Raw genomic sequence first — 26,298 nt, forward strand, 5'->3', positions numbered from 1 at the left:
ACAAAACCATGTATTTTCCTGATCGTGCACAAGAGGGCGACAGTGAGAGAGCTGAGGACGACAGAAGAGATTTATGACCACTAGAGGGCATCAGAAAACAAAGAAAAATATTAATGATTGTCTGATTTGATGACCTTTTATATGCGATTTAAAACCATTGAGTGTGCTTTATGTAGGCTATGACAAATGCCTTAATTTTGTGTTATTACACTGGTTTAGTGATGGTATCAGGTAGTGATACCCTGGAGACTGACAAATTACTTATAAAAATGTGAAAGTACTATAGTACTCTCATGATTTTTTGGATAATTGACCATGGTAAAACTGTGGTATTCTTGGAAATGCCTTAGATTATCATGTTAGTACAATGGTAAATGCATTTCAGTACTATGGTATATATCAAAACAATATATTACTTTTTAGTAAGCGAAAGAATACAGTGACACCACACATTTTCATTTAGTTAGACTGCCTGTTTGATCATAAAACAGCAATGCATGGGTTTTTTTGTACTTAAAAGGGCGATAACAAACTGTTTTCTTTTTATATTAGGGAGCCTATCATTAACAGGTGTTTATTTATAGATGCATTTGATTTGTTTTATTTTATTAAGTACTGTTCTTTATTGGCATGACCTTTTTACGAACAATATTTTAAGAGCTTCAATACAAATAAAATAAAAACTATAATGTTACTAAAATAAAAACTACAATATTACAATATAACAATAAGATAATCTACAATAGAATATAGAATATCGCAACCATTCAACGAGAGACCATTAACCATTCATCCATAATAACTATTCTCCTTGAACTCAAATTCCCACAATCCCCGGTTGCCACGTGCGCGTGTCCTGTCAGCAAACCGGACTAAACGTCACATTCCTGCATTCTCATCCCTGCGAGCGCGAGCGTGTGTGTGCGTGCGTGTGTGAGAGAGAGAGGGACGCAGGCTAATCTCTCCTTCTTCCAGGACACCTCTCTGTCCACGGGAAGCACTCATGCCCGGGCGGGTTTAACCGCGGAGGACCCCGACCGCAGACCTCGGGTGAGTGTTTGCGTGTGTTTGGGCGCAGATGTGAAGGTCTCGCCGGTTCGGGGTGTTTTACTGTGTTTACTGTGGCGCAGAGTGTAGTAACAGCGCGCGACCGGATGGAACGTCTCTGATACATTGTAACACTTCCCACTCTTTGTGATCCGCAACTTTGAATCGTCTTGTTGATAAACTGCATCTGTTTGATCTGGCGGCAGCGGTGCTTTGATCACGGGCTGATGACAGTCTGACTGAACCTGTTGACGACTCTGATTCTTTTGTTCAGTGTGTGTGTGTTATTGTTTTTATTGCGGCTCTTTTGCAAGCCTCACGTCATAATAGGGGGCTAATTTAAATCCATTAAGGCACACATGTTATGTTCGTTGGGGAATACACTGTCAGATGTGTTCGTGTTGAGTGATTAACTGATCTGTTGGTGTTATGGGCGGTCTTTATATCGGCATGATCATGAGATTGTTGTATTCCTGCTGGCCGGTTCAGGACAGTATTACCGGTGTCATATCGTATCGATCCCCGGTGGTTACATCAGACGCGGGCAAGGCCACAAACACACGCAGTGTGTGCAGTTAAAGAAGCCCGATCTTCCATCGTCATCCTCAGTGACACGCAGCTGGCCTGCATTTACACGATATATACACCTATCTATTTTGCAACTGATTCAGTATTGCAACAAATGAACCTTAATATGCATTTTAAACATTTTATTATTATTTGCCATTGCATTTTTGCTAAGTTGTTTTGTGATCTGGATCTATGAAATGGTTGTTTTTTTTGGACTGCCTAACTAAGCTTGATTAAAATATGAATCAATCAAAATATTATAAATGGAGTTTCTCACTTGAAAATTAATTAATGTTATGTAAAGAATATTTTATACTAATAAAATAACTACAAATAAGTTACTTTACCTGTGTGTCAATGCTGTTGTTGTTGGGCGCTGGTCTGAACATAAGTATGACTGATAATAATCATTGGCTATAGTGATTTATCAGATCCTAGATTCTGTCTGATTCAGCATATGAAGACTAGTCATGATTATTGTTCTGAATATGCTTTATAATATTAGGGGTGTGTGTATATATATATATATATATATATATATATATATATATACATGCATGTACTGTGTATGTATATATATATATATATATATATATATATATATATATATATATATACACAGTACATGCATGTATATATATATATATATATATATATATATATACATGCATGTACTGTGTATATATATATATATATATATATATATATACATATATACATATATACATATATATATATATATATATATATATATATATATATATTAGCTGAAATGCAGTCAGTGTTAAACATATAGGGGGAAACATTTGAAGGGTTATGTGCAGTCGTCCAAATCACTGTGAATTTCTCAGTATATGGATGTGTGTGTAGAGAGAGAGAGACATGTCTATACAGGCACATGTCAGTCTGACAGCATCATACTGTAGTACTCTTCGTTAAAACTGTTAAACAAGTCATTAATTTAAAGTATAAGAGTGACATTTGACTGTATAGACGTGAGAAGCTGCAGTCTGACTCGTGGCTCAGTGGATTCAGTGTGTGATCACATTCTGTTCTGTGTGTGTTTACAAAAGTAAGGCAGGTTTGGAGAGGGGTGTGTGTGTGTGTGTGTGTGTTTTCAGATGATGATGATGATGAAATTCTGCATGATGGCTGGACTGTCAGATCTGATGAGGGATCTTGAATGATCCAAAAAAACAATCTGTAAGATGAATACAATAAAATGAGCTGTATATTTATTGGAAGAAACACATGTTATTTTTGCTGAAACGTGGTAAATGTTGTGACTTGGTATAATAATCTATTATGGTTGTTTCTCTGGCTCATGTTTCATGCCTCATCATGCTCTGAATTGTCATTAATTTCTCTGGATTGTTAACATTTTACTTTCCGAGCATTTGTCTCTAAACCTTTATTTACATTACAGATTACTCAGACATTGAGAGACATTTTAAGTTCATCAATATTTAGGTTTGCTATTGTTTGACTCTAAAAAGTGTTGACAGATGATAAGAAGTCATGATGGGGGATTATGTATAGTGCACAGTGCACACTAACATCAGAATAGACAACATTTCATCTTGTTGTATAAACCTATTCCTTGACAAAAAGGGCTTTGTTTGTCTCGCAGAACAGTGCTGATAGGGCTGTTTTCAGCCGCCCATTATTGATTATCCAATCCCTGCTGCGCTCATCATGAACTAAGATTCTGATTGGTTCAGCCTGACACTGTCCGTGCTTCTCATTGGTCGTTTGTGGTGCTGTGTGAGTTGGAATGTGTGTGGAATGTGCTCACTTCCTGCTTCTTCAGCCAATCAGAACACCCGGATCTCATCACATACCATTGGGATTCAGATCACATCATGAGTGTGTGAGAGAGGTAGAGACATTGGTGTGTGTGTGTGTGGGATCAGTATTCGAGTGCTGTATGTGTGCTGTTGTCTGTAAATTGAGTTTTGTGGTCCTGTAGTTAATAGACTGGTCGTTTCATGTCTTGCATGTTCAGCATATTCTCATATTATTGTGCTTTTTTCATTTCAAGTCCATTTTAAATCGGAGCTTCATATTGATAGAAAGGGTGTTATTATGTACGTCCTGCGACAAGGAAAGATTTAGCAAATTAACTTGATTGATAATTGTTAAAAGACAAACTAAACTGCTGTGCAAGTGTGCATTAATCTAACTGTATATTGTATTGTTTATGCTTCATTGGATATGCATATGACTACATGCATTTGTAGTATTAATACTCTTGCATCCTGGAAACGTGTAACACAATCATGTGCTGCTGAACGCTGTAACCTTGAGAGCAGAAATGAATGCATTGGACGTTGCATTGTTGTGGATTACGTTGTAGGTTGTACAGGACAGAGAGCTTTGCATTTATCTGTGTTAAAAAGCTTTTGTTTGGAGCCTCAATGATGAGTTGAGTTCAACAGAAGTTTAACAAGTTAGTTTGGTACTATGATTATATCAGCTAGGCCAATTAATCAGCTAGTGTTGGCCAATTTATGAAGATTTGTATCAAGATGTGAGATACAGTGGCATTCAGTAAGGCCTCAGAAACACTGATGTGTAGATATGAGCATAGACATTAAATCCGATCTGTGAAGTGTGAATAAATCATGATTGGTTGTGGGTGTAAAATATTAACCTGGTGTGTTGATTTCTTCTTGGGTTGTTTTGAATTTAAAGGCGATAACATGTTGTGGAATAAGAATACAGTGATTATTTGTTGTGTTTTGAGTGAAAGTTTGGTATTGTTCTAGCTGAGGTTTTGTTCTAGAACCGAACAATGGATCTATTGTTTCTCTGGTGAGCTTCAGTTGTACACCACTATTATTTCCACCATTAAATCCCTTTCCCGGGGCTTCCTAAGCCTCCATTCTTACCTTTCCGAAACCTAAAAATACCACAATTTAATCATACTCAAAAAGTACTATAACGAATATATTTGTAATTAGTTACTCTCCACCTCTGGTTGACATAAGCACTTCTTATTACAAGTATGGGAAGATGTTTGGTGAGTGTCACGTTCCCAAATGCAGGTTATTAGCGACTCAAGCGCAGAGCGGATGCAGAGATGAAGTTCATGTGGATCAGCACTTACTGTGACCCGAGACACTGAAAACACTGGATCGTGTGTAAATGAACACAGTTCCACACTTCACTCTGAATCACACAGTGCATATCTTTTTTTATTTATTTATATTGCAGTCTTTGTCATTTGATAATTGCACTGAGACATATTTTGGTTTTATTCTGATTAACTTTGCATCCGTACACATCACCGAAAACCTGTTTATGTAAGCCAGATGTGCAGACTTTAAACAGCATATCTGTGTGTACAGCTTTTGAACAGTAAATCAGGCCATTGATCAGACATAATTGATCCGTATGTGTTTTATGATAATAATTGAATGAGAACACACACACACACACAGAGAGAGAGAGAGACACACACACACAGAGAGAGAGAGAGACACACACACACACAGAGAGAGAGAGAGACACACACACACACAGAGAGAGAGAGAGAGACACACACACAGAGAGAGAGAGAGACACACACACACACACACACACAGAGAGAGAGAGAGAGAGAGAGAGAGACACACACACAGAGAGAGAGAGAGACACACACACACACACACACACACACACACACACACACAGAGAGAGAGAGAGACACACACACACACAGAGAGAGACACTCTCTCTCACACACACACACACACACACACACACAGAGACACAGACACACACACACACACACACACACACACACACACAAAGACAGACACACACACACACACACACACAAAGACAGACACACACACACACACACACACAAAGACAGACACACACACACACACACACACACAGAGACACAGACAGACAGTCACACACACACACACACACACACACAGGGCCTGCTGATTGACATCCTGGTGCTGATGTGACTGAAAGGTGTCGTCTTGACATCCAGCTGACATCATCGTGGCTGTCGATCACACCTCTAGCCTTTGTGATGTCAGGAGATCTGGAACACACACTCAGTCTTAGAACGACCCCGGACCTGCGAGACGAGCAGTTTAAAACCTCTGTTAGGAAAATGCTGATCAGTTGCTAGTTGATGAGTTTGGGTTCAATCTTTAGATTAAAGTGAACTGTTTAAAGCTGAAGTGTGTGATGTTAAAATACTTCCTCATATCCAACCTTAATGTGTGTGTAGAGACAACTTTAAGAAGTGAACCTGTCTGAAAACAAGCATTACTTATTGCTGTGTTTTGTTTGGTGACAGTAGTGGTGCAGATTTGTGGTGTTGTGAGGGATTCTGTTCAGGGGTTGAATAATTTTGAGACAGCAGAAGTCATTAAAAGTTGAATTTGGGGAAACCACTTGAAACATTTGTTGTGTTGAGCTATTTCAATTACTTTTGTTTGATTTGTTCATTGCAAACGGCTGAAAGTCTTTAATTTAGCCAATAAACCTGATTTGCAATGGGGGTTGAATAATTTCGAATAATTTACAACTGTGTGCATGTCCATGTCTATGTCTATATATATATATATATACACTCACCTAAAGGATTATTAGGAACACCATACTAATACTGTGTTTGACCCCCTTTCCCCTTCAGAACTGCCTTAATTCTACGTGGCATTGATTCAACAAGGTGCTGAAAGCATTCTTTAGAAATGTTGGCCCATATTGATAGGATAGCATCTTGCAGTTGATGGAGATTTGTGGGATGCACATCCAGGGCACGAAGCTCCCGTTCCACCACATCCCAAAGATGCTCTATTGGGTTGAGATCTGGTGACTGTGGGGGCCATTTTAGTACAGTGAACTCATTGTCATGTTCAAGAAACCAATTTGGAATGATTCGAGCTTTGTGACATGGTGCATTATCCTGCTGGAAGTAGCCATCAGAGGATGGGTACATGGTGGTCATAAAGGGATGGACATGGTCAGAAACAATGCTCAGGTAGGCCGTGGCATTTAAACGATGCCCAATTGGCACTAACGGGCCTAAAGTGTGCCAAGAAAACATCCCCCACACCATTACACCACCACCACCAGCCTGCACAGTGGTAACAAGGCATGATGGATCCATGTTCTCATTCTGTTTACGCCAAATTTTGACTCTACCATCTGAATGTCTCAACAGAAATCGAGACTCATCAGACCAGGCAACATTTTTCCAGTCTTCAACTGTCCAATTTTGGTGAGCTCGTGCAAATTGTAGCCTCTTTTTCCTATTTGTAGTGGAGATGAGTGGTACCCGGTGGGGTCTTCTGCTGTTGTAGCCCATCCGCCTCAAGGTTGTGCGTGTTGTGGCTTCACAAATGCTTTGCTGCATACCTCGGTTGTAACGAGTGGTTATTTCAGTCAAAGTTGCTCTTCTATCAGCTTGAATCAGTCGGCCCATTCTCCTCTGACCTCTAGCATCAACAAGGCATTTTCGCCCACAGGACTGCCGCATACTGGATGTTTTTCCCTTTTCACACCATTCTTTGTAAACCCTAGAAATGGTTGTGCGTGAAAATCCCAGTAACTGAGCAGATTGTGAAATACTCAGACCGGCCCGTCTGGCACCAACAACCATGCCACGCTCAAAATTGCTTAAATCACCTTTCTTTCCCATTCTGACATTCAGTTTGGAGTTCAGGAGATTGTCTTGGCCAGGACCACACCCCTAAATGCATTGAAGCAACTGCCATGTGATTGGTTGATTAGATAATTGCATTAATGAGAAATTGAACAGGTGTTCCTAATAATCCTTTAGGTGAGTGTGTGTGTGTATATATATATATATATATATAAAATTTATATAAGTTTGAATATATTTTATAATGTACCTTTGCACTGCTTTATATTTTTGTGGACACAGCGATTCTTTTTTACAAATATTTATTCGAAATAGAAATCTTTTGTAACGTTATAAATGTCTACTGTCACTTTTGAATCAATTTAATGCATCTTTGCTGAATAAATTAAATTGCTTAAAAAAAAAAAAATCTTACTGACCCCAAGCTTTTGAACTGCAGTGTACAGTAGTTTCACCTTCACTAAAACTAATCAAGTCTAAAAACGTTTATTGTGATAATCATATTTCCTTGTTCAAAATAATATAGTATCTTGGTTACAAATGCTGAATGCTTTGTCTTTCTGTTAAATATCGTCAGCTCAGATCTAGAGAAACTCGCACGCTTCACACATTCCTCTAGTGTTTGTGAGAGTTAACTTGGTTTTCAAACAGAATAAGATTGTGTTGACTTTGCTGATGAGATTGATTGTTGTTTGGTTTAAGGGCTCCAGGTTTCATCACTGTATGCAGTGGATCCTGATATCCATCACAGTGAAGGTCAGGAATGTGATGATATTTAACAAACAACAGCACCTCGGTGTCAGACATCAGGTGACCAGAGGAGGCTTGAGCAGGTTAGCATGTAGCAGAAATGCTAATGTGACGTCAGATTGACATTGAAGCCAAAGAGAATAATGTGCACATGTGTGTCCACATTCACTGTGACTATTGAGTGAGCTCCAGCTGTCTTCTAAGGCAGCATACTAACTAATACAAAGTTATACACAATCAACATTATGTGAAACATGGCATTTTGTAATCCGATTACTTTTAGCAATTACACTGCTCTTCAAAAGTTTGACGTCGGTAATATTTTTTCTTTAATAGTCTGTTTTTTTTTTCTTTTTCAGTAATAGTCTCTTCTGCTCACCAAGACTGAGCAGAAGAATATCAAAAATGTACTGTATTAATGTACTTCAGAAATTAAAATGTAATTTATTCCTGTGATCAAAGCTGAATTTTCAGCATCATTACTCCAGTCTTCAATGTCACATGATCCTTCAGAAATCAGTATAATATGATGACAAAGACAGACAGGTGAAATACTATTAATGATTGAGGTTAGACTGCTATCTGTATATAAAGTTATATATAATATAAATAAATAAATAAATAAATAAATAAATAAATATATATATATATATATATATATATATATATATATATATATATATATATATATATATAAGGGCTGTCAAAAGATTAATCGCATCCAAAATGAAAGTTTGTGTTTACATAGTATATGTGTGTGTACTGTGTATAATTATCTTGTGTATATATAAATACACACACATGCATGTATATATTTAAGAAATATTTGCATACATATACTGTATATATATAATTTATATTATAAATATAATTTTTTTATATACAAAAAACATTTTTTTCTTAAATATATGCATGTGTGTGTATTTATATATACAAAATAATTATACACAGTACACACACATATATTATGTAAACACAAACTTTCATTTTGGATGCGATTAATCGCGATTAATCTTTTCACAGCCCTAGTGTATATATATATATAATCTAGTTTGTGAAGGGATGCTCTTTCTCTTGTGTCTCTTGAGCACATTTACATGTGTGTGTCGATCCGGGACTATGATGAAGTCTGAGAGAGTGTTCGCTCAGTTATTACAGTCTGATATTTCTTTACTGCAGCAGGGCAAAGTGTACTGGAGACTTTGAACTTCCCGTCAGTGTGTGTGTTTGTGTGTGTGTGTAGACACGTCCACATGTTTGATCACTTGACTGTGTGTGTGTTTGACCTTTTAATCATAAACCACAGTTATAATTGAAGAAGCCCTAGATGTGTGTATTCTCACACTTTACAGACAACATGAAACGGCATAATGCTCTGTAATGCAATATGTTTAAGGTGAAAGTGAATATTATTGTTATTTATTGGGCTTTAATTGGATTGTGAAAAATTGGATGTTATCGTTTAAGAGAAATCTGACAAGTCGTTTCAGAGAAATCTTTGGTGAATGATCATGAAAACAACAAACATGATTCTCTCTGGAATGACATGCACTGATGGAACATGTTAGGAAAGTAAATAGTCAGTCAGTGATCCATCATGATGGTGTGTGTGTGTGTGTGTGTGTGTGTGTGTGTGTGTGTGTGTGTGTGTGTGTGTGTGTGTGGGGCGTGTCTGTGAGCTCTTTGTTCAAACAGCTGTTGTGAGCGAGTGTAACACACGTGGAGGATTTTACACACTCTACTGCACCAGACAACAAAGAGCGCGCACACACACTACACCATCACTGTCACCATCTCTTTCTCTGCTTTTCTTTTAAAATAAATTAATACTTTTATTCAACAAGGACAGATCAAATTTATAAAAAGTGACCGTAATGACATTTATATAATGCAAAAGATTTCTATTTCAAATAAATGCTGTTCTTTGGAACTTATCAAGAAAGAATCCTTAAAAATATATCATGGTTTCCACAAAAATATGAAGCAGAACAACTTTTTTCAACATTAATAATAATAAATGTTTCTTGAGCAGCAAATCATCATATTAGAATGATTTCTGAAGGATCATGTGACACTGAAGACTGGAGTAATGATGCTGAAAATTCAGCTTTGATCACAAGAATAAATTAGTTTAACATAGAAAACAGCTGTTTTAAATGGTAATAATATTTCAGACTATTATTGTCATGATTCCCCATGTCTCTGTTTTCAAGGACTCTTATTTTGATGTTGTTTTGTCTTGAAGTGCCTGTGTTCAGTTCATGAGGTTTAGTTCCTGGTTCCCTTGTCTCCATTATAATCTTGTTAGATTCCATGGCTGTGTTCAAAATCTCCCCCTACCCTTCCCTACATTACTCCACTAATATAGTCCCCTTGATGGAGTGAATGAAAACGAGTGAGTGAATTCAGACACTGAGTGAGCTGGAAGGGCTGTGGCTTTTGCATAGTTTGTAATTTGTTTAATAATCATTTGAAACTGAGAACACTGTCAGATCCAGCCATAATAAAAAGATTTATCTTGAACTCTGCCATGGAAACTAGCATGTATGTTGTTCATACAGTGGCGGCTGCGGATGTAGCTCCAATTGTTGACACTAATGAGAACAGTTTGTAAAGCTGAGGCATTAATGAATGAATGAATGAACAAACGATCTAAAAAAAAAAAAGATATTAAACTCGACGGAGGAAATGTGGGTACATTTGACCATTAATTTTTTGACATTATAGGGGAAGCCGAGCTTCCCTTTCAGTCTTAAAGGGATACTTCACCTCTGGAAAGATGAATGTGTATTTAAAATGGGTCATTTATGTAGAAGAAATGTGAAATTATTTTTGAATTTGGAGCTTTCTAGACTGAGAAAAGCCAGAAAATGTATTTTTGGCTTATGTGGATGAAAGACAACAACTCCCAGAATGCACTTGCTTCGCTGCCCTAGGAGGCCACTCCCAAGCCACGCCTACCAGTAAGAGAGCGCAGTTAAACAAAGCTAAGCTACTAGTGAGTCTCAGTGACGAGTCTGCCCGGGATTTCGAGATCGCCCAAAATGTCCGGGATTCGGCTTTTGCGCTCTACAGTCGCCATTCATTATGTTTACTGTGGTGAGCAGGACGAGGCTGAGGGCCGCGGGAGAACGGCGAGCAGGACGAGGCTGACGGCCGCGGGAGAACGGCGTGAAGCCGGTGGCGTGATTACTGAGACGCACTGATCTCGTATCTCTCACGGAGGAGCGGGAATTTTCTTAGAACGCACATCAACCGATCACTTGTTTAGCGTTCATGGAAACACTACATTCAGATTCACCGATCGGAATGAATTCAGTTAGATTGAAACAAAAGGTGTGCATGTAAATAATGAATGGCGACTGCAGAAACCAAAAGCCGAATCCCGGAGATTTTGGACGATCTCGACGACCGGACATGTCAGGGAAAAAGAGTATGGTAACCCCTACTACTCAGCTTTCTCCACAGAACAAGAGCCTGCTAGCTTAGCTTCCAAAGAAAGATGGCTGACACTGTGTGTACATTCTGTGAGTGAGATCCACCCTCTATGGGCGGGTTGAGAACATGCGGGACAGCTCCTCCTACTGGCTGTAGTCTTTAGCCTCTGGCCAAAAAATCCTCAGATGACGCAAAATGACGATTTTTGCCTCATCGGAGGATTTTTTCCAGACAAAAAATACATAAATCCCTCGTCTCAGGGGGATATGAGGGAGGGAGGCAGGGTAATTTGAAAATACTACAGGTTTTCTACTAATACAAAGCTTAATGCTAAATCCTGAAGTATCCCTTTAACGAAATCCCCACTGGTATAAACCTTAATGAAATAATTTAATAATCCATTATAAACTAATTTATACCTGCATGATATTACGCTGGAGCCACGTTGGACCAGAGATGAATGATGATCTTATCTTCTTATCAGACGCGGGAATTCATTTGGCGTGATAGTCACAGTGCATTATGGGTATTCTATAGCCATTTAGCGTGCATCAGTTGTGCACCCTTTATTGCAGTGCATTGTGGGTTTGAATGAGTTCACTCGATAACGTCCACTATGGTTTAGTCATGTCAATTAATCACAATCACCTGTCCTTCATTTCGCCTCTCATCATCATGTGCATTTATAACTGAGAGAGTCTTCAGTTCTGTGGCTTGTGTTAACGCTTCATGCTGCGGTTTATCTGTCAAACATCAAATCAAGTTATCACCCTGAAGCTGACAGACAGACAGACAGACAGACAGACAGATTTTACTGCAGTGCTGGAAGAAGGAACTATTTTAGTGGGAATTAGACACACAAAGAACAGCTGAACACACACACACATGTATTGCACTGTTGTGTTTCTGTTCCTTATTCTGTTAGTCTAGCTGTGCGGTTGTCATTGTTTGTGCTTCATGTGTGATGTGTATGCAGATAGAAGTTATAAAACAACATGACATTTAGTTATTACAATAATTTCAGGTATGTGATTTTGTTTTTTTTTCACATTCACACGCCATTCACACGTCAAGCAACTGTAATGCTGCATATCACTAGATAGTGCAGAGGCTGGTCACTAGTAAGCATTCCTATTTCCTGGTTGCCCTAAACTGAAACAAAAACAAAAAACAAAAAAAGGTTTTACTCAAGCAATTTTTCACATTTCACAACTAATTACAAAGAAATGGCAAGTAACACATTTAATTAAATGTGAAATATTGAAGTAGAAAAACTGAAATAGTATTTTTGTTGTCGCTTTACCATAAGGTTCCATTTGTTAACATTAAAAATACTTCTAAAGCTTGATTAATCTTAGTAATTAGATTGCTTCTAGACCAGTGTTATTTTTTTTTTTTTGATTTACTAATGTGTTATTAAAATCAAAAGTTGAATCTGTTAAAATTATTTAAAAACATGAACTAACAATGAACAGTTGTATTTCTATTAACTAACGTTAAGAAAGATAAGTACTGCAACCCATGTATTGAGTTTAACTTACAAACTAACATTATCTATTGAAAAATTTTACTGTATTTTCTTTTTCACTATTTTAAGGTGTCATTGTTACAGTGTAATTATATATTTAAGTACTGAGTAATAGTAAGCTACTACATGTACTTACTATAGGGTTAGGGTAGGATTAGGATTTGGTTGAGGGTTAGTTGCATGTAATTATGCATTATTTACTGTTATTACTATAGTAAGTACATATAACATATGTAACAAGGACACTGTAAAATAAAGTGTTACCGTATTTTCTTGTAAAATGTACTCCAATAATCTTTATTTACAACTTCGAAAAATCATTTTATGCAGTGTAGTAATTAAGAATGTCAGTAAATAACATGCACAAAAAAATGTAGCATTCTAGAAAAATGGTTTTATATTGGTATTAACTCTTTCTGCCTCTCAAACAACTTTTCTGATGATGCAATCAAGAGGAAAATGATGTTAAATAATACAATTTCTGCCTAATTGGATCCACAATTCAATCAAATTAGCCTAAGTCTTGTCATACAGTGTCTCTCACAAAAAGTTGTTTAATTTGGAAATGTTGCAAATTCTATTTGATGATTTCTTTCGGTTAATTTTGTAGTTTTGGAGTGTGTTCCAGAATTGTCCTGTATTGTGATTATGGAGTGTGTTCCAGCGGCAGGATTAAGTGTTGCAGTGAGTGTGCCGGCCGTCCATTAGCACACAGAGTGTGTGAGCGCCCGAGGCTGTGACTGTCCTGTCAGAGACGTTTGCTCATTTACACTTGACATGATGTTATCCAGAGGGATGAAATTCTGCGTGAAATGAGACATATTCATTGTGACGAGCACCATTATGTGAGCAGCTAATGGAAGAGCTCTAATGAGAGCAGAATTAATCTTATTTCTGGCTAAACTGATTTTTTAGACTTCCTGCCAGTATATTCAGCTCATTAGATTAAAGCCTCTTTTTTTGTGTTATTTCCAACATATCTCAAATATTTTCTGATTTCGAGCCTAATGACATTGATATTTTCATCTCATCCCGTTGTGCATTTGTATGATTTTTTTATTATTATTATCAATTATTATTGTTATTGTTATTATTATTTATTTTAAAGACATTTACTCTGGATAAAAAGTTTGAAAACTGTATGGTTTAAAGTCGGCATGAAACGGACATTCATCAGAGTGAAACGCTTCTGGAACAAGAACAAATGTGGGCGTGGCTTGATTTTTGTCTATAGGGAATTGATGGTTGTGGTTTGCTATTGGTGGATTTAATGTGATTGACAGGTTGTCCAGCCCTCGCGCCAGTAAACACATCATCAGAGAATAGAAGAGAGGGAGGGGAACTGGGGAAGTTATTTTGATTCAAGATTACAAGGCACATGAATTTAAAAAAGAATGTGCACTGATAAATCATTTATAATAAATACTGCGATATTCCATAAAAAAACAAGAACTGTCAGTTTTGATTTTATGACTTGGTTGTAGTTTGCACCAGTGATTTATGGATATTTGATGTATTTTTCTTGTCACCTGACCTGTATAAGGATCTTAGTAAATGCTAATAGTAATAACTGATGTTTACAGACCCCATGACATCAGAATTGGACTTTAGTGGATTTAAGCTGTCTGTGAAGTTTCAGGTCATCTATGCATTTACATCTACATTTGTGCATTTGGCTTTATCTAAAGCAACTTGCGTTGCATCAGACAATATATCTGTTCATGCATTCCCTGGGAATGTAGCTGATGTGCTTTTTTTGTGTGTGCAGATTTAGTTTTTAGTTTTTTCTTTTAGGAAAATTGAGCAAAAATATTGATGACTCATCCTGCACTATACAGATTTTTGTCCAATCAAATGCTCTCTGCATTTGGGGAGACTGTGGTTTTGGGGGAGGGAGACTGAGAGTGTCCCTCCCCCAAAACCACAGACCAGCAAGTAGTACTTTTTCCGTAAAGGGCGACGCAAAACTTCCCGTTTCATTAGGAAATATGTCAACTCAGTAAAACAAAAATAAATTAGTGTGTGTGTGTGTGTGATTGGCCGCCTGCTTTGACATCAGCTGTTCAGTCTAATATGACAGTAAGACTTGATACACACACTTGAGCTGAAGACGGAGGAGGAGAAAACAGAAAGAATTGGAGGTCACCACATCAGATCAACAGGATTAGAAGCGTGAGAACTTTCATTGTCAGTAGATTCAGATGGACAGCTTTAATGAGGCGAGTCAGGATTCGAGATCCATGATCTCTACTGACTTTACTATGATCGTCTGTCAGTGTCTCTCTTGAGTGTTTGCACACACGCACACACACACACGCGCACACACACTACATTCTCTAAAGTGTCTGATGTGGAATATTTGTGGAACAGTAACAAAAAGTATCCTATAAGCATGGTACTTTTGAAAGAAGCCTCTTGTGCTCACCAAAGCTGCATTTATTTAATAACAAATTTAAAAAACAGTAATATTGTAAAATATCATTAAAATTCAAAATAACTGTTTGCTTTTTGAGTATATTGTAAACTGTAATTTATTCCTGTGATCAAAGCTAAATTTTCAGCATCATTACTCCAGTCTTCAGTGTCACATGATCCTTCAGAAATCATTCTAATACGATGATTTGATGCTCAAGAAATATTTCTGATTATCACTGTTGAAAACAGTTATGCAGAATATTTTTGTGGAAATTTTTTTTTTTCAGGATTCTTTGAAAAGAAAGTTCAAAAGGACAACATATATTTGACGTGGCAATTTTAATGCATCTTTGATAAATAAAAGTATACATATCTTATGAAAAACTGATAGACCACAAAAAAATTTACCTGTAGTGTATGTGTGTTAGAACTGTGTGTTTTTTATGGTAGAGTTCTGATCATTATGAACATAGAAACAAATGATCTGATTCTGACCCACTGGTTTGGCACTCTGAAATCTGCTAGATCAGCCAAATGCTAATATATCAACTGTGCTCTATAATACAGAGAATAAAGAGAGAAACCCCAGCACTGTTGCTTTCACTATCATTATGTATTGTGCATGGATAAGGATAACAGATTTTCTGGTGGGAGTGTAAAATGCATCAGTGCATTGTACTGCATCAGTCTTACAATTAAAATTCAGTGTTTCATTGGAGGAATTTAACCGTATGTTTCATTTTGAGTTTGATTTATGTGCGAGAAATAATTTGTACCATTTATTTTGTATAATCAGATTAATTTGTAATTTTTTTGCTATTTTCTTTGTGGTTTCTAGTGGTCAACTGATAATTATTTTAGACCAATATATTGCTGATATAATTTTTAATATATATATATATATATGCAGTGAATATGGAGTGAGAAATGCCTCATTATTTTAACTAGATTTTTTTCTTGCTTTAAACATTTCTTATCTAGCTTGCTACTGTTTGGAAATAATTAGACTTTCTGATTAAAATATAGATTCAAATATTGTAGATTGAATTAGGCTGATTAATATCAAGATTTATTTGAGTGTCAGATCTCTGGTTGCTTTAGTGCTCTATGTTTGGCATCATGATGAATTTTTAAACAAAGGATCAATTGACAGATCACGGGTGGTACAAAGAACAGTTGCTTAAACCGAGTAAATCATCTTAAATATGAGCAGATCTCGAGTGTGTGTTATTCTGAATGTGTAGTGTAAGATGGTGCTGCTCCAGTTGTAAATCCTCTTTGCTTGGCCAATATTCAAGTAGTGACTTAAGACCAGATTAAAGCCTCTCTCTCTCTCTCTCTCTCTCTCTCTCTCTCTCTCTCTCACTCACTCTCTCTCTCACCTGGCCGTAAGCAGGGCCCGTCATCTCACCGACCCAGAGCGATGGTCATGCAAATCCCAGTGGAGGAGCACTTGAGTAATTGTACTTTTGTTACTTTAGTTGCTTGGAACTGTAATTGAGCCTTTTTTGGGGGTGAATTTGTACTTTACCTGAGCACTAATGAAACTGAATACTTTTGCCTTATTACTTATCAAAGTAAAAAATTATATTTCACTTTGCTAATATTAAGTTATTTTAACCAGAACATCCAGTCTCTCCACTGATTTCATCCGTTTATTTTTAAAGCTGTGAAAGAGAAATGTTACTTTTTCATTTGAATTATGCGAGAACAATTAAATGCGGAAACGTTAATTTTTCTTCAGTGTGTGTTTTGCTGGCGGTGCCGATGGCCTCGTGGGCAGCACCGACATGTAGCGCCGCCGCGCTTCAGGCAACCTGAGGTCGAGTCACAGCTCGTGGACCTTTCCTTTCCACTCTATACTGTCCTATCATAATAAAGGCAAACATATTTTTTTTAAAGTATGTTTTTTTGCTAAAATGTTTGCCTTTTGATTAAAATTAAATATAATTTACTACATATATACACACACATATATATATAGAGAGAGAGAGAGAGAGAGAATTTTTTATTTAGTATCATTTTTATATTTAGCGTGTGTATATAACCTATTACATTGGTATATAACCTAAGTATAACCTAGGTTATATGGCTGCATTTATTTGAGCGAAAAACACCATAAAAACTGTAATATTGTGAAATATTATTATAATTTAAAATGTTTTCTATGTGAAATATATGTTAAATTAATATATTCCTGTGATCAAAGCTGAATTTTCAGCATCATTACTGCAGTCTTCAGCGTCACATGATCCTTCAGAAATCATAATAATATGATGATTTGATGCTCAACAAACATTTCTGATTATTATCAATGTCGAAAACAGTTGTGCAGCTTCATATTTTTGTCGAAGCTGATACTTTTTCCCCCCACATGATAGAAAGTTCTAAAGAACAGCATTTATTTTAAATATAAATAATTTTTGACATTGTCTTTATACATTTTTGTAACATTGTGTCTTTACTGTCTAATACTTTATTAATAAAAGTATTAATTTCTTTCTAAAAGTAAAAAATCGAACTTACCCAATCTTTTTGACTGTATATAGTACTTTATAACAATAATATAATAGTATAAGAGTAAAGAAAGTGAGAGCAGAAACAGATTGAGGGTGAAAGATGAGAGGAGAGACAGACAGATGGACTGGTAAAGCAGAAGCAGACAGGACTTGTTGAGTTAAGCCCTCATTATGCTTCTGCGTCAACTCCACGGCGTAGCTACGCCGTCACTCCAACGGCGTCGTGACCGTTTTATGGTTCTGCGTCGGGTTGCGTTGCATCGCGGTGCATTTCACCGCCAGAACGCTAGGGGGGTGGTGTGGTTCGCGAATCTCTTTCCTAGTTTGTTTTGGTTCCATGCGCCGGTTCCGCTTTTTCATTTCCGACAATGGCGAGCGAAAGAGAGAGAGTGTTGTTGCAGCTGGAGCTAATCAACGTTGAACAACAAATGATTTTATTGCAAATGTTTAATCGTAGAAGAAAAAGAAGACGTCAGCGAAGGTGGTCTGTACGACCAGTGCACGAAGACAGGGGAAGGATTGGCGAATTTGTTACGGTTGTTCGACCGCTGAGGGACTTGGACGAAGAAATGCACTTTAAGTATTTTCGGATGTCGAAAGGTCGATTTGACGATCTTGTTCATCGTTTAAAGCCGTTAATACAGCATCAGACTACACACAGTATGCCTATTGACCTCGCTCAGAGACTGGCAGTGACTTTAAAGATTTTATCTTCGGGTGCAAACCAACAGATCACCGGGTTGGGCTACAAAATGGGTGCGACCACGGTGTCCCGCATAGTATCGGAGGTCTGCAAAGCGCTGTGGACTGCGCTGCAGCCCGAATTTTTGCCCTGCCCTTCAACCAGCCAGTGGGAAGCTATTGCTTCAGATTTCTGGCGACTTTGGAACTTCCCAAACTGCGTTGGAAGCCTCGACGGGAAACATGTTAACTTGGTTAATTACTTGATATCCATGATGTACCCGTGAACATTGTATTGTAAATAAACAACAAACTTTTTTTCAAAACAAACATTGATTTGATTGATTGAAGTTTATTTCTAGCAACAACAAAAAAAAGAAAAGAATATATATAAATATATACATATACACTACCGGTCAAAAGTTTTAGATCGGTAAGATTTTTAATGTTTTTAAAAGAAGTCTCTTCTGCTCACCAAGGCTGTGTTTATTTGATTAAAAATACAAAGCAAAAACAGTATAATTGTGAAATATTATTACAATTTAAAACAGCTGTTTTCTATGTGACTATACAGTAAAGTGTAATTTATTCCTGTGATCAAAACTGAATTTTCAGAATCATTTCTCCTGTCTTCAGTGTCACAATGATGTATAATCTGACCAATCACAGCCCCTGCGGTCTGCGTCACCGCGACGCGTAGTTACAATTTTTTGGAGGTGCACGTCAAGCTACGGCGGAGGGGTCGCGTCGAGGTTCGCGTCGACGCAGAGGGGTCCGCGGGGGTACGCCGTCGATTCGACGCAGAAGCATAAAACAGGCTTTAGACTGGTGATGTGGCTGAACTGCGGCTGAGCTGCGGCGTCACAGTCTGAGTGAGTCTCAGTCGGGGGTCGATGTCACTGATCTGCACTGAAGCATGAGCAGCCAATGACATCTCACAGTCCTGCCTGTCAACAAGCAATATGTTTATTCTCTGAGGCTGCTGGACATGTTGGGAAGTTGTGATTATCTTGTGTTCAAAAGTTTTGATCACTTCAGAATGATTTTCAATTTTTCATAAAAAAATATTATTACATTTTTAAAATGCTTAACATAACATTAACAGCTGTCACACACTTTAATGTCATAAAAATAAAATGTCAATGTTTTGCTTAATGTTGCTTAACTTTATATAATAAATGTTGCGAATTAACATGTATATTATTCAAAATGTATATTTTCCATTTGATATGTCAATTCACATTATTATTCAGATTACTAACAATTTCCTTTTTGTGTTTGCCCCGCCCACAGCTCCCCCTCCCCACTGTGGGCTGGTTGCCATGGAGAGCTCATCGGTAGCATCAGCGTCGTCAGAGGCGGGAAGCACTCGCTCGCAGGAGATCGAGGAGCTGGAGCGCTTCATCGACAGCTATGTGCTGGAGTACCAGGTGCAGGGACTCCTGAGCGACAAGACCGAAACAGAGCAGGATGTGGACAAGATCCAGTCCCACACCTCACAGGTACAACAGATCCAGTCCCACACCTCACGGGTACAACAGACCCCGTCCCACACCTCACGGGTACAACAGACCCAGTCCCGCACCTCACGGGTACAACAGACCCCGTCCCACACCTCACGGGTACAACAGACCCCGTCCCGCACCTCACGGGTACAACAGACCCAGTCCCACACCTCACTGGTACAACAGACCCAGTCCCACACCTCACGGGTACAACAGACCCAGTCCCACACCTCACAGGTACAACAGATCCAGTCACACACCTCACGGGTACAACAGACCCAGTCACACACCTCACAGGTACAACAGATCCAGTCACACACCTCACGGGTACAACAGATCCAGTCACACACCTCACGGGTACAACAGATCCAGTCACACACCTCACAGGTACAACAGACCCAGTCACACACCTCACGGGTACAACAGACCCAGTCCCACACCTCACAGGTACAACAGATCCAGTCACACACCTCACGGGTACAACAGACCCAGTCACACACCTCACGGGTACAACAGACCCAGTCCCACACCTCACAGGTACAACAGATCCAGTCACACACCTCACGGGTACAACAGATCCAGTCACACACCTCACGGGTACAACAGATCCAGTCACACACCTCACGGGTACAACAGACCCAGTCCCACACCTCACAGGTACAACAGATCCAGTCACACACCTCACGGGTACAACAGACCCAGTCACACACCTCACAGGTACAACAGATCCAGTCACACACCTCACAGGTACAACAGATCCAGTCACACACCTCACGGGTACAACAGATCCAGTCACACACCTCACGGGTACAACAGACCCCGTCCCACACCTCACTGGTACAACAGACCCAGTCCCACACCTCACGGGTACAACAGACCCAGTCCCACACCTCACGGGTATAACAGATCCAGTCCCACACCTCACAGGTACAACAGATCCAGTCACACACCTCACGGGTATAACAGACCCCGTCCCGCACCTCACGGGTACAACAGACCCAGTCCCACACCTCACAGGTACAACAGACCCAGTCCCACACCTCACAGGTACAACAGACCCAGTCCCACACCTCACAGGTACAACAGACCCAGTCCCACACCTCACGGGTACAACAGACCCAGTCCCACACCTCACGGGTACAACAGACCCCGTCCCGCATCTCACGGGTACAACAGACCCCGTCCCGCACCTCACTGGTAAACAGGCCCCGTCCCACACCTCACGGGTACAACAGACCCCGTCCCGCACCTCACGGGTACAACAGACCCCGTCCCGCACCTCACGGGTACTACAGACCCAGTCCCACACCTCACGGGTATAACAGATCCAGTCCCACACCTCACGGGTATAACAGATCCAGTCCCACACCTCACGGGTATAACAGATCCAGTCCCACACCTCACAGGTACAACAGATCCAGTCACACACCTCACGGGTATAACAGACCCTGTCCCGCACCTCACGGGTACAACAGACCCAGTCCCACACCTCACAGGTACAACAGACCCAGTCCCACACCTCACAGGTACAACAGACCCAGTCCCACACCTCACGGGTACAACAGACCCAGTCCCACACCTCACGGGTACAACAGACCCCGTCCCGCATCTCACGGGTACAACAGACCCCGTCCCGCACCTCACTGGTAAACAGGCCCCGTCCCACACCTCACGGGTACAACAGACCCCGTCCCGCACCTCACGGGTACAACAGACCCCGTCCCGCACCTCACGGGTACTACAGACCCAGTCCCACACCTCACGGGTATAACAGATCCAGTCCCACACCTCACGGGTATAACAGATCCAGTCCCACACCTCACGGGTATAACAGATCCAGTCCCACACCTCACAGGTACAACAGATCCAGTCACACACCTCACGGGTATAACAGACCCCGTCCCGCACCTCACGGGTACAACAGACCCAGTCCCACACCTCACAGGTACAACAGACCCAGTCCCACACCTCACAGGTACAACAGACCCAGTCCCACACCTCACAGGTACAACAGACCCAGTCCCACACCTCACGGGTACAACAGACCCAGTCCCACACCTCATGGGTACAACAGACCCCGTCCCGCATCTCACGGGTACAACAGACCCCGTCCCGCACCTCACTGGTAAACAGGCCCCGTCCCACACCTCACGGGTACAACAGACCCCGTCCCGCACCTCACGGGTACAACAGACCCCGTCCCGCACCTCACGGGTACTACAGACCCCGTCCTGCACCTCACGGGTATAACAGACCCCGTCCCGCACCTCACGGGTACAACAGACCCAGTCCCACACCTCACAGGTACAACAGACCCAGTCCCACACCTCACAGGTACAACAGACCCAGTCCCACACCTCACAGGTACAACAGATCCAGTCCCACACCTCACGGGTACAACAGACCCAGTCCCACACCTCACGGGTACAACAGACCCCGTCCCGCATCTCACGGGTACAACAGACCCCGTCCCGCACCTCACTGGTAAACAGGCCCCGTCCCACACCTCACGGGTACAACAGACCCCGTCCCGCACTTCACGGGTACAACAGACCCCGTCCCGCACCTCACGGGTACAACAGACCCGTCCCACACCTCACGGGTACAACAGACCCTGTCCCATATATATATAGTTTACTTATTTGTGACAATATAAACAATCACTCTCTCTCTGTCTTTCTCTGTATATGTCTCTCTCTCTCAGTGGACAGAAAACTGCAGTGATAAGATTGATGGGAGCTGGTCGTCCTCACGGGACAGGGGCTCGTCCAAACCAGTGAGTTTTCGTGTGTGTGTGCGTCTGATCCATAAGTATTCTGTAACACCCTGTCCACACCCAACACAAACTGCTCGTCAGAAGTAAACTGCTCTTATTAGAATTGGTGAAGCTGTGCAGACACAGTGTATCTGTTGAAGATGTGTAGAAACTAGGGCTGTCAAACTATTCCAATTTTTTATCTAAATAGCAGATTAATTAATCAAATTAATTGCAAATTAATCACACATCAAATTTGTCTGAGAAATACATAATTTAGTGAGCTGTTTAGGGAAATGTTTGAAAATGTATCTCTAGGTTTTCATCAAAATATGTGTTTATCATCAGAAATGTTGCATTCATTACTTTATGGATATTAATGAATGGACAAATAAAACATCAGAAACATCAAACCAGTGCTTACTTTCTGTCCTGAATAGTGTGTGACAGTGTTAGAGCGTTCCAGATCATAGTAAGTTGTAAGTAGTATGTCACGGGTGCCTGGATGGTGTGCTGTTTGTGGGAGACCAGGGGTGTCCTGCTGAGTTTAGCTCATACTGGACGTTTCCTTGATTACCTGCTTCATATTATTCAGAAATGTGTCAGACTGCAATGTGGAACAATTGCATTGCATTCTTGTTGCCATAAGGGGAGCTATATAGTAAGAAAAGTTGTTTTACATTGTTTCACAAAAGCTTTGCATTTGATTGTTAAACTTTTGTTTTGCACGCAAATATTTTTTGAGAGAATGCAAACCTTTTGCAAGCGAATGCAAAAGCAAATATATTATGTAATTTACCTCCCATTTCATCATCATGTCCTCTCAGGGTCTCTGTTCTGTAGCATGCGAGTCAGTTTCTAGTCATTTTCTCTTTCATCCCGAGTACTGGTGATAGTTTGAGAATTTTGTTGAGGAAAGGCCTCTTCACGCCAAGAACATTAACTATGGCCTTGTCCCAAATGGATCCCTAAGCCCTCGCGATCTTCCTCCTGGTCCATGCTTTTGTGAAATAATGCCACTTTGACCCTTCTGAAACCTAAAATGGCAAATGCGACACCCTATGGTCGTGGACACACACACACACACACACACACACACACAGTGGCCATTGTAAGTCCACAGGACTGTAATGGCGCTTTTCCACTACACAGTACCAGCTCGCCTCGGCTCGGCTCGACTCGACTCGACTCGGCTCTGTTTGGTTTTCCACTGTGTAAAAGTTGTACCTGTACCTGCTTCCAGGTACTTTTTTTCGTACCACCTCCGGCGAGGTTCTGAGCGAGCTGAGGCGAGCTGAGGCGATACTAAAATGTGACGTGAAAACACAGCAGACTGCTGATTGGTCAGAGAGAATCGTCACTATTCACTGCGTCATCATTGCACGCGCCAGACGGAGTATCCTGAATAAAAAAACAGCAAAAACAAAAACAAAAACATCCAAAAACAGCATACACTCGATTTCCTCCATTGTCCTGTGTGTGTGGGTAGCGTGTGTGTCTCGCGCGTCTCGCGTAAAAGATTAAGTCACGGCAGTTTCCTGCGGCGTCGCTATGACGAACAGGTACTATTGTGGAGGTACTATCTGCAATGGAAAACGGAGCGAAAAGCGAGCCGAGCCGAGCCGAGTCGAGTCGAGTCGAGCTGGTACTGGTAATGGAAAAGCGCCATAAGTGCACATGAAGTGTGCCATTTTGGAACGACACATCATTGCACTGTTTATTATAAGCATGTTGTCTCTTTAAATGAGACAGATCAGAAATAAAGCAGGATGGATTCTAATTGGCTGTCAGTGTTTTTATAGTTCATTAGTTGGGAAAGAATTGTTCTGAAAGTGATTCCGACGATATCTTTCCCCTGTGCCATTATGGTTATAGCTGTGGTGTGGACTCTGCTATTATATGCTATATGTATCTGCTATATATGATTTTTAAAACTATATCTTTTTTGTTATCATCCTTGGTGTGAATGAGCCTTAAAAAGGACCTATTATGCACTGATCTATATAGAATGATATTATGTGTCATTATATAGATCAGTGCTATTATGCCCTTTTTCAAAGTCTTAGTTTTGTTTCTGGACTTTATTAGTTTTCATGCATCATTATTTTTCCCATATTCTCCATTGTTGCAGCTCCTCTCGTCCCAGTCTGTCAGTAATGCTCTGTTTAGTTCCTGTCTCTATGAAGCCCCTCCTTCTGAAAAGCACACTGTGCTCTGATTGGTCGGCTGGAGCAGTGTGTTGTGATTGGTCAAGCACTTCGAGCGTGTTTGGGAAATGTCCCGCCCCTTACCATAACATGAGTTTCAACACACTACTAACTAACTCGACCCGGCCCCGCCTCTTTATTCTGCGTATTAATTATTTAAATGAGGAATATTGTGACGGGTTTGTTCGTTTCAGGGAGTTCAGAAACACTGACACTGATATAGAGAAGAACTCTTTGTAACTTTGCAGAGCTTTTTCATGCTCAAACGGCAACATTGCACACTGAAGAAAGTTAAACGTGAAAAAGCAGAATAAAACCTTTTTAAGAGCTGATCTTCTGCAGTTCTTTCATTCTTTTCTTTTAACAGGTTTCTGTGCACTCACGCACATACTGTCTAGATTTTCCAGACTGATGCATCACTGGGTTCTGAATGTTCCCTCCATAGTGACACTGGAGCAGACTAAAGCTGTCAGCCATATGGTTAATTTGTGTGTACATTAAATATTAAAGACGATACATGACACACATGAGAAGGTTAGATGTGTGTGTGTTTGTGTGTGAGAGAGAGAGAGAGCATTGTGAATGACACAGTGCCAGTATTGTGCTCTGAGGTCACTGTGATGAGGTCACTGAGGTTGTGTGTGAAAGCCCTAAATCCCGTGTCACGTGCTTCGGTTCTGCACATGCTCAGTAGCGTCTGGTGAACTGTTGCCTGTTTTGACTGAATTGAAATCTCATTTGACTTCCTCAACATAATTTAATAAATTTTTTTGTAACGTTACATTTTGTTTAGTTCACAAGCTTTGTGTTTGTGGTACGCTTGATTTAGTGGCTTTTGATATTTGCTATGTAGTTGTTTTCCTAAATTATAAGTTTGTCCTTTTCAGTGTAGTTTTCATTTATTTATTTATTTTATCTGATATCTTTTGTAGTATTTTTTTAGATTCAATTTAGTTTTAGTTTTTCTAAATATTTAGTTTTTAATTGTAGTGTCAGCATTTTCGAGTTTCCAGAGTTCATGTAAAATGTGAGAAACTCAAAGCGTTTCTCAGTGTGGGAACATGTTGCTAATGTTAAGTTGTGCTTATTTTTGTTATATGATTTAATTTTGGAGTCATGAAAAAAAAAATATTTGAGTAAAAAAAATAATGTTATTTATTCATTTTATTTCCGCAAATGAAAATGTTTTTTTTTTTTTAACTGGCAGACCATAATAGTAATATTTCTTATTTATTTTTTATTTTATATATTTATTTAATAATAATAATA

The 26,298-nt window shown here is 39.7% G+C and overlaps 1 protein-coding gene across 1 annotated transcript in view; it reads left to right on the forward strand.

Annotated features, from left to right (window-relative positions):
- Positions 1-895: 895 nt before the first annotated feature.
- The window catches only part of ctif (CBP80/20-dependent translation initiation factor), a 71,947-nt gene continuing 46,544 nt past the window's right edge, over positions 896-26,298 (forward strand). Inside the window, 3 exon segments of the mRNA XM_082141642.1 lie at positions 896-1,050; positions 19,856-20,064; positions 22,772-22,843. Coding sequence (XP_081997768.1) covers positions 19,885-20,064; positions 22,772-22,843 — 252 coding nt within the window. The 5' untranslated portion in view covers positions 896-1,050; positions 19,856-19,884.

Source organism: Leuciscus leuciscus (assembly GCF_965113295.1).
Source record: "Leuciscus leuciscus genome assembly, chromosome: 16".
NCBI lineage: Eukaryota > Metazoa > Chordata > Actinopteri > Cypriniformes > Leuciscidae > Leuciscus > Leuciscus leuciscus.